At 52.2% G+C, this 10,592-nt stretch overlaps 1 protein-coding gene across 2 annotated transcripts in view; it reads right to left on the minus strand.

Annotated features, from left to right (window-relative positions):
• Nucleotides 1-10,032, minus strand: part of DST (dystonin) — a 1,569,532-nt gene extending 1,559,500 nt beyond the window's left edge. For both annotated transcript variants that reach the window (XM_078647976.1, XM_078647975.1), the window contains exons 1-2: nt 9,910-10,032; nt 9,560-9,791 (exon numbers count right to left, since the gene is read on the minus strand). In XM_078647976.1, coding sequence (XP_078504102.1) covers nt 9,560-9,791; nt 9,910-9,912 — 235 coding nt within the window. In that variant the 5' untranslated portion in view covers nt 9,913-10,032. The remainder of the gene's footprint in view (nt 1-9,559; nt 9,792-9,909) is intronic.
• Between the last annotated feature and the right edge of the window lie 560 nt (nt 10,033-10,592).

Raw genomic sequence — 10,592 nt, forward strand, 5'->3', positions numbered from 1 at the left:
AAGCCTTTGAAATCCATTCTAGACCTTCCAGATAAAATCGTAGAGAAATTAAAAACCCTGATCCCAGAAAAGAAAGTGGACTGGTCGATAGTAACAGCCTGTCGCCAGAAACCCCAGGAGGATGTATCGGAATACTTCTCCCGGTTTGAAACGGTGTTCTCCGATTACAGCGGCCAGGACATGACCACTGCAACCGGACACCATCTGTTTGTCCAGAATTATGTCAAGGGCCTGTCATCGGAGATCTCCCAGAAACTACAGGCCAGCGAGAGTAGTTGGGCAGCCTCCAAACCTACAGCGATTCTCCAAATGGCCCAATATTATGAGCATCAGAAAAATGAAAACGATAGGGCAACAGAGAAAAAGAAGAAGGACTTAAAGGAGAGGGTGATGATTGCCAAACTGCAAGGGGTGACTAAAGGACGAGACCAATATCGGGGAAACTACCAGACGAACGTCCCTAAGACTACATTTCCCCAGGACCGCACTCTGACTTCCTACAGTGGACGCACAGACCTTAGAGAGAACCAGTGCGCTTTCTGCAAAGGGACTGGCCATTGGAAATCCCAGTGCCCAGTTCTTCTGGAAATGATCAGAAACAAAGACCCCAGGGACGTAGCAAACGGACCGAGACCTAAGGGACAACAGCGAGGGCCCCCAAATGACGCGACTAACGACAGATCAGGCAGACCAAATACGTTCGATCGACCCAGGCAGAACCAATATCAACAATCTGACTATGAAGACACCCACAACTTCGCATAGGACAGCCAAGGGCAAGGGAGGGATCCAGTCGAGCTCTATGTTGACCAGCAGGGCCCTTACGTCACTGCTAAGGTCCTGGGTACCAAGTCTCCATTTCTGGTAGACACTGGCGCAACACGTAGTGCGTTATCTAAACGACTGATTCCAAGGGCACCCTTGTCTGGCTCACTCATAACATCGATAGGTTTCGATGGAACGCCCTCCACCAACCCTTTGTCTGCCCCGATTCTCTTTGACGTAGAAAACAACACCGCTGACACCACGTTCTTGCTCTCCTCCAATAGCCCTGACGCCATTATGGGACTTGACTTACTGAAACACTTCCGAGCGACGATCAGGTGTTCTCAAGATGGAGTTCGAGTGTTTCTTTACGACAACCCCGTTCTGCTTAGACATTGCTCTCCCCAACACATGTTTTCCATCACCGACGCTGACGCATCCCTGCTTGACACTCTGCCTCCGTATCTGTGGGCCAAAGCGGATTCGGACGTAGGGCGTATGTTAATTGACCCAGTACACATTACTGTCCGACCAGACGTAACACTCCCAAAACTCCCACAATATCGGATATCGCCAGAGGGCGAGAAGGCATTGGTAATGATTATCCAGTCACTGATAGACGCAGGAGTGGTAGAGGAAGTGGTTAGCAACATTTGCAACAGCCCTATCTTGCCCATTATCAAGAAGCAGGGAGAGGGAGATGAGAAAGCATACCGTTTTATCCTCGACCTCCGAGAGATCAACAAAGTGGTGGTACCCCAGTACCCTGTGGTCTCAGACATCACCACCATCCTGACCTCGATTCCTTCTACTGCCACCACCTTTACCGTCATCGACCTCAAGAACGCATTCTTTTCCATCCCCATCCACCCAGACAGCCGATATCTCTTCGGCTTTACCCTAAAAGCCCGCTCATATAGGTTTTGCCGAGCGCCCCAGGGCTACACGGAAAGCCCTAGCATCTACAGCCAGGCCCTCAAAAGACAGCTAGACCAAGTCCAGTTACCCGACGGAGTGGTGTTGGTACAATATGTCGATGACATCCTTTTGGCAGCCGACACCACCCCTCTAGCGGTTACCGCCACCATTCAACTCTTGCACTTCCTTGCGGAAAATGGCCACAAGGTCTCCAAGAAGAAGTTGCAATTCTGCCTACCCCAGGTCACTTACCTAGGCCACCTTTTGTCCAAAGATGGAAGAAAACTCACTCCTGATCGAATCCAAACCATTCTAGATACCCCTGTCCCTAAGACCCAGAAGCAGGTTCGCTCCCTATTAGGCCTCACCTCCTTCTGCCGACAATGGTTACCAAACTTCAGCCTCGTTGTAAAACCACTGCTTTCTCTGCTAAACAAAGACGTCCCTTTCCCACTCCCGTGGACCCCTGAGTGTCAAACCTCCTTCACGGAACTGCGAGATGCCCTTTGCTCAGCCCCCGTCCTAGGTACCCCTGATTACAAAAAGCCCTTCTCCCTCTACACTCACGAAAGGGAGGGGTGCGCTTTATCTGTCCTGACCCAGGCCATCGGCCCTAAGCAACGACCGTGCGCTTACTTCTCTGCCACTCTTGACCCTGTCGCCAGAGCCTTGCCTGCCTGCCTTCGAGCTGTAGCTGCTGCTGCAATCTCTATCCGACAAAGTGAGGGGATTGTACTCTCGAATTCCCTCACGGTACTGGTACCCCATGCAGTCGACACCCTCCTGAACCAAACCAAGACGCAACATCTGACGAGCGCACGACTGACTGGATACGAACTGACTTTGCTTGCCCCCCATATCACCCTGAAAAGATGCACCACACTGAACCCGGCAACTCTGTTACCCTTGCCAGAGAACGATCCCAATGTGCACCCTGCGCATGACTGCGTGACTCTTACGGACGAACAAACCAGGAGTAGGGTTGACCTCAGAGACACGGCTTTCCCTGACCCCGACGGGGAGCTGTGGGTGGACGGTTCTTGCATCAAACTCTCCGACGGTACCACTTCCGCTGCCTATGCAGTCACCACAGCTCGAACCGTAGTAGAAACAGCCCGCATCACCCAGCGATCTGCCCAGGCAGCGGAACTGATTGCTTTGACACGAGCCTGCATCCTGGCAACAGGAACCACAACGAACATTTACACCGACAGCCAGTATGCCTTCGGGGTGGTTCACCATTTTGGGCTCCTTTGGAGGGAAAGGGGATTCCTGACCTCGCACGGCACACCCATTTTGCACGGGGATCTAGTCTCCGCCTTAATCGAAGCTGTCCTTCTCCCCAACAAGCTTGCCGTCATCAAATGTCAGGCACACAAGAAGGTAACAGACATTATTGGACAGGGAAATGCACTAGCCGACATCACTGCCCGAACGACAGCTGAAAATAGGACGACGACACATATGTACGTAACCAGGTCACAAGCGGAAAAATGGACTGACGCTGGAGACACTATCAGGGACATTCAAACAGCTAGCACACAACACGAGTTGACTGAATGGACACGGGTGGGGTTAAAAGACGATGAAGGCTGCTGGCGGACAAAAGACACAAACAAATGGTTGCTACCTGATTCATACCTGATTCCCATACTGACCATGGCACACTCCCCTGCCCACATAGGATCAGCCCCCATGATCGAACTTGTCTCCAGGGTTTGGCACAATGATAAGATCCCAGATTCCGCCAAACGCCTGGTCCAGCAATGCTTAATATGCCTGCAACACAACCCCGGGAAAGGAACCGTAGTACCCCGGGGGGGATTTGGGGTCCCAAACCACCCATTTGAAGTCCTGCAGATGGACTACATCCAGCTAGACAGATGCCAAGGCCTGAAATATGTACTTGTTGTGGTGTGCGCATTTAGCAAGTGGGTGGAAGCATATCCAACCCGTGACAACACCGCTATGGCCACTGCAAAGGTTCTGTTAAAGGAGTTTTTCCCCCGTTATGGCCTCTGTCGTGTTTTATGGAGTGATAATGGTCCCCACTTCATAGCCAAAGTTATCCAGCTCATCCTAAATGGGTTGGGTATTAAACAAAAATTCCACGCAGTCTTCCACCCCCAATCTGCTGGGCTTGTCGAACGACACAATGCCACACTAAAGCTTAAACTGGCCAAAATAGTGGCTACCACGGGCCTGAAATGGCCAGACGCCCTCCCACTGGCATTGCTATCGATGCGCTCTACCCCCACCCGACATCACTTAACTCCTTATGAAGTTGTCTTCGGTCGACCCATGAGCGTCTGGTCTGCCCCGAAACCAACTTCCATTCATGACGTTCCGGACGTCCTAATGTCTGATTATCTGTATAAATTGACTGAAACTCTGTCTGTCCTTCATCAGCAGGTGCAGCAGGCCATCCCCGATGCTTCCAGGGGTCCGGGTCACGCCATCCAGCCGGGGGACTTCGTGTTGATCCGGAATTTTCAGCGATCAAAGAGTTTGGAACCCCGGTGGACGGGCCCCTGGCAAGTGCTGATCACCACTCGGACCGCACTTCGAGTGGAGGGGAAGAAGCACTGGCTGCACGCCCATCACTGCAAAAAGGTCTCCTCAGCCCTGGCCACGACAGACAACGTCAACACCCAAGAAGAGCTCCTGAACCAGGACCGACCATCGTTGAACTGCTATCCTGACACAGAGACACTTGAACTTTCAAAACATCCTGACCCCACTGTACCATCTCGAGAAGGGTATTTCCTGCGTCGAAAGGAGGGAGCTTCGGCTAAGTAGGCCACGGACTAGGTTAAAGGATCTCAGAACGGTGACCCAAACTACCAAGGGTTACCTGGAGAGAAGCTAAACTAAGTCTGTGGTCCTGCCCACTACCGAGCACCTTGAAGACGAAGATGATGGAAGCGCCAGATAAGAAGATGATGGAAGCGCCAAATAAGAAGCCGACGGAGACAGCAGGAAATACCCACTACAGAACTCCGAGAACAGACAGACTCCATAGCTCAAAGACAATTGCACTCTTCATCGTAATCCTCTTCTGCTTTCTCCTCATGACCGCGCTCTGGATTATGGAAGAGCATGCACCTGCTCGCGAAACATTCCTAACCACTGCTCAGCCTACAACCATGAAGGAACATTATCTAATTTCGCTCTCTCCTCAACTAAGAGAGAGGCGAAAGGAATTTTGGAATAACTCTTTCGTGCAGCTGCTTCACCAACACAATCTTGCCACCAATGCCACCAACTGCTGGATCTGTGGGTTGCTGCCCCATGCCACTGGACATTCAATACCATTCATCCCTTCACCTTTCTCTGTTCACGGCTCCTGCCTTGCTTGGCTGATCCTCCTACAAGAAAGCTATAAGGACAATGCCACCTCAGGCAGAACCATAACGCATTTCTCCCACGGGGTCCGACGAAACAAAACGAAGATACACTTCTGCCCGCAGACCTCCAACGATTCAATCCAAATGGACATCCCGGCTAAAGAACGGATCGAAATACAGGTGTTCAACAATCCAACCAGACCCACCTTCTCCTATCTGCGGAAACGAACGGCGGCCACTCTGACTGTGGCCTTGTCGGTCATCAACGTCACAGGCCACATGTGCGTAGAAGGACTTGGGACACAGCTGGTGGGTCGCAGCGCCTGCCGTTTTACCAGAACTTTGGATTCCACGGATCCACCTTCCTTTGTGGCATCACCAAACATGTATTTCGTCTGCGGCACCAAGGCCTACACCTGGCTCCCCAAAGGCTGGGGGGGCACTTGTTTCATCTCCTTCATCCTACCTCCGACTTATGTGGCCCCAGCGAATCACCATAGACAAAAACGAGCCAAAGACATTGAACAAACCGACTCAACAGGAGCACAGTTCCTCGATGCCATGAAAGGACTCGTCCCCCTCTGGGGCCCGATGGCAAACAGCCGTGCCATCCGACACCTGACTCAGGCAGTTGAGACAACTATGAACATCACAGCTGGTATCTTTGCTAACAACACTGCCGAGCTCCAAGCGGTCCGTCTGGTGGCTCTCCAGAACCGCCTTGTTCTAGACGTGGTTCTGGCGGACCGTGGAGGAGCATGCCGCATTATTGGGTCCAGCTGTTGTACATATATACCAGACAACTCACCATCAGTGTACAAAGCCATTGAACATCTTCACAGACTCTCTTCGGAAGTCCACCAAGAACAAGAAGAATGGTCACTTGGTGGTTGGTTCTGGGACTCCGTTAAGAACTGGGGCTGGAGACTGCTCGCCATTATCCTGATTCCTGTGATCGTAATATGTGGTCTATGCTTAGGAATTCAACGTCTGCCACCTTTGTGTTCTTTATGTGCAAGTTGTATTTTCCCCAAAACTGTGGACTTTGGAAACGAACACATGAGAGCATTATACGATACCGAGGTTAGGAATTTGATGAAAATTGACATTGAGTAAGCAAGTTGGCTAGATATGTTGAAAAGGGAGGACTGTTGAAAGTTAGGCTAAAACCGTCAACATTATCGGCGCCCTCTTGCTCTTCTCGAACCTTTTTCGTGCGCGTAAACAGCCGCCATTTTGAACACCATGGCTTCCCTGCCCTTTCCTGATAACCAGCGCGTCTCTCTCCCTCTCCTAGCCTCACGGCCACCCCCCCCGCATGCTGACAACCCCCTCGCCCTCACATGTCTCGGGTCATAAACCCCTCTCCAGCGCAGCCCGGCCTCGGAATCCCATCCTGTTCCCAGCGCAACACCTCCCTTCTTCCCTTCCATGATCCCAGGTCCTTTTGATGCAAACCCCCTTTTCCTGTGTGCCCGTCTGTCTTCCCCGCTCCCAGGCCGCCATCTGGCTCTGCGGATACTGTTTATTACCCCCCAGTACAGTAGGAAGCTTCCCTCATCAAAGGACCCCCGAGTTGATCAAAGCCCCCACCCCATGAGATCCGGTCGAACCCCACACATTCCGTGAATCGGCGGAATATCCAACTGTGCGATGATCACCACCTATTGTGACCGGGGTGGGGACTTCAACTGTAACTATGTGTGGGAACGGACCTGAAGGGGAGATTCCGAGGATGCCTTTTCGTACATCAAAGTATTAACGAGAATGTGTTTCATGCAATAAAGTGATTAACTTGTGTATAAGAGGCCAGGCCTCAGAGATGCGAGTAGAGCACCTCAGAACGATACCTGCTGTCTGTTTTGCTGTGTTCTCCTCCGGAGAGAATAAAAACCTTGTTTCCTGCCTTCCAGTCTCCAGCGCCTGCCTCTTCAGCACTTTAACTTCCTTGTGGGTTTAAGAGGCGACACCGCCGGGCAATACTTAAGGATCTTATATTCTGGTTGGTAGTGTCCCCCTTTTACAACTAACCACATAAAACATAACAACGGAGTGGAGTGAGATCTCGGCGTGGAATTCGGGGAAGCCCCCACTTGAGACTGTAACACAACCCTGTGCGGTTTCCATGTTTGCAGTATATTTCAAGCTATGAAGGACTCTGTATAAACGTGGAGTGTTTGTCTGCTGCTCTTTAGCCACGCCCCTGTCCCGCCAGCCTCTGAGGTGCCGACCGGGAGTCAAGGGAGAGGGTGTGGCGCAAGGGCCAGAGCTTCCGGCTTTGGAATAGGGAGCTGCTTTTGAAACTCGACTGGATATCCTGTGATTCTGTACAAATCACTTGATCTCCTCGTGCCTACAAAAATGAACGTGTCCTTGTATGGTGTAACTGTTGCTCCTATAAAGCGCTCCAATACCTTTGGGTTGAGTTCGGGCATCGAGCTATGAAACAAAAGCAGGGAGGGGGCTAGTTTTACACATGCAAACAGAGTCAAAGGGAGGTCAAGTGTGAACTAGAGGGTACTGTCTTTATTGGGTGACTTGTGATGCAAGGAAGAGTCCTCGCATACACGCCAATAGACTTGAATCAAGCGGGGGGACTTCAGAATTTTGAAGAGAAATGGGTTTATGTTAGCAGTCTCACCCCTCAGATACCCTCGGCTTCAATTGTAAACCAATGAGGAAAATACATTCCCCCAAAGTTTTTTCTGAAAGTCTCTCACTTGCCTATTTTAAAATGTTGGTATGCATGGATGATATGGATCACATCCCAGCCTGCTTTCTTTTCACAAAACGTGTGACTCTGGAAAATGCACTGCAACTTCCTGGTTAACACTGGGAGAGCCGCTGGCCGGCTGACTGGCGCCAGTACTCTACCCCAAAACGGATCCAAGCACTCTGATTGGTCGGGAAGGCTGTGCGCTCACTGGGTTGCTTTTCACTCGTGTGCTCACTCATGCAGGGTTTAATGTATGCATTGTGATGCCTGTGTGTTCTCTTTCTGGTGCATGCATCTCAAAACTGTGGGGGTAGCATTGCCAGGTATGGCTTTTTGCTATCACTGCTATAAACAACTGATCCTGGCGTTAGTCCACTGTGACCTGAAAAACTGTGTTGTCAATAACAGAACTTTCATAAATATAGAGATAGAAATATCAGAAACACCGTGGACAGATTTGTAAGTCTGCTTAAACATGACAAATGTAGATTTTGAACAATAGTTCAATTAAATGACGATGTAGCTGTAGTGTAAACATGCTGCTAAACGAAGCCTGCGGACAACCTTCGAAGCACGGTACGGGTCGCGTTTACCTGCTGTGCGACTCCCAAAACACGCCGATGTGCAGGGCCTAGAAGCCTGTGCCCATCAGGAAACAAGGGACAGGTATTTTGGCCAATACTAAACCATACCAAAGGCCACTTTAGACACTCCCACACCATTTCAAACCATCTGCAGCAATGCCGTGAGCAAATTATTGGTTCATGAACCTTGTTTTTTCCTCTTTCATCTGGCCTTTCTTTCTGTCTTGTGCTGTACTGCTATTATGTACACATTTCCTTTTTATTAAGTGTTTCATTCTGTTTTTTTGTAGCTTTTAACTGCGATTTGTCCCCTGCTTTGGGAACCACCCAGAAAGTGAAGGGGCAGTCTTTCGAACATAAACCTCTTTCTGACAAACTTCTGTAGCACACGCCCATTTTTCACAACATGTCCCTCTCCAGAGAGCACCAACAAAGCATGTGGATGACAGACCAAATCACCACCAGAAAAATAAACAGCCCGTTCAGTGCAGGCGCCCTGCCTGCTGTCACAACATCCCAGTGCCATTCTGAGGGAGCGCGCCCCAGGGAGCGAGGATTGGTGCCACGGGGCGCAGGCTACCTGGCAACAGCATTGATGGTGCTCCCAGGGGAGTATTAACCCTCTGCGAACACGAACCGTCCGCGCCGGCTCCCAGCACACAGTAATGTCATTCAGAGAGCCCGGGTTACTCATCTGGGAGCAGCAGCAAGAAGCGTGAGCCACAGCAGCGGCAGTCACAAGTGACCACCACGCTAGCTGCACACAGATCCAGGGTTTGTCCTGCCCCTGTCAGGGGCCTCGGCCTGGTGACTCTGTGACGAGCAGAAGAGGCGATGCCACGTATCTGCTCTGCTTGTATTATTTCTATGGCGGAAAATTACTCTGCAGCCCTGACTCCATGGAACCTCCATGCAATGCCAATGTATGCAGACGTCAGCGCAGGGGGGTGATCTGCAATGTGCACTTACCGCCAGAGGGCCTGTCCATGAGGACAGGCGGCAGGGCTGACCCCCCAAACCAGACTGGGCACATTCTCCATACATGCAGGTGTCAGGGGTGGCTGAGGTGATGACACTGCATGGGGGCTCTCTCCTGTCACACCCACAACACCCCCGTGCGCTCCCACCACCCCTTCTCCCCCCATGGCCCACCTTGCCCCTTCGTCCGCCCTTCCATCATCACCCACCCCGCCCCAAGCAGCACCCCCGTGCACCCCCTCCCCTCGCACCTGCTATCCGCAGCACGGCTCTCTCGGCGGGGTCCAGCACCGAGCCCCCCAGGGTCCTCCTCTTGCTCCTCTCGTGGCGGGGCAGGTTCCAGGGCAGCGTGTCTCCGGGGGCGGGGGAGGCAGAGCCCGACCGCAGGCTGCAGTCCTCGTCATCCGAGAAGTCCGCCGAGGAGGACATGGAGCAGCGGTAGGAGCCCGGGTAGGACCCCGGGTAGGACGCGTTTCCCGAGCTCTGGAGGGGAGAGGGAGAGAGAGACAAAGATTGCAGCGTGAGAAGGGGGATGGAGGCGAGGGACCCACAAAACAACAACACCAGCAGCAGCATGAGCGGCACCATCCAAGCCCCTCACCATGATCGCAGAAGCCGAAGTTCAGGTCCCCCCTAAAAAAACAGCAGCGACATGGAGGGCTCCCCTCCTCTGGCTGGAGAGCAAGCCTGGCCTGCGGTCAGCACCAGCCCAATGAATGATCCCACTTCCCGGACAATAATGCTGCTGCTGCTACACTGCTGCAACCGGTGCTCCCGCGGCCAAAGCGCGGCCTCTGGCGCCACCGCCTGGCCGAACGCAGGATCGACCAGCCGCTCAATAATTTACACCCTCCTGCGCTCTAAATAGCACATCTGAGAGGAGATGGGTCTTTTGTTGCTGCGCTCTTTGCTTCTCCAGACCACGCCTTTTTTTTTTATTCCTTTAGCCCCACATGCAGCCTTCATCCCTTGCGTTCCCCCTGAGAGGGGAAACGGCGTTCTAGCTCGGAGGCAGCAGGAAGGGGGAGACCTGTTTTCAAGAGGAGCTCCGGCACGCAATGAGCGCGAGAGGGATGCGCCCAGTGGGATATACTGTGCTGCCAGCTTTAGTTTAAAAAAAAAACGGCCGGCCCGGGTTTAATGCAGTGCATGAGCCGCTCTGACATTTCGATGGAGTATTCGCAGCCGCCTGTGGTCAAACGCTTTGCCAAAGAAATAAAAAATAGGAGCCAGGCAGTGGCACGAGAAGGGGACCGCAATCAATTTCTGGGTAAACACGCTGAG

Source organism: Lissotriton helveticus, chromosome 6, assembly GCF_964261635.1.
Source record: "Lissotriton helveticus chromosome 6, aLisHel1.1, whole genome shotgun sequence".
Classification (NCBI taxonomy): domain Eukaryota; kingdom Metazoa; phylum Chordata; class Amphibia; order Caudata; family Salamandridae; genus Lissotriton; species Lissotriton helveticus.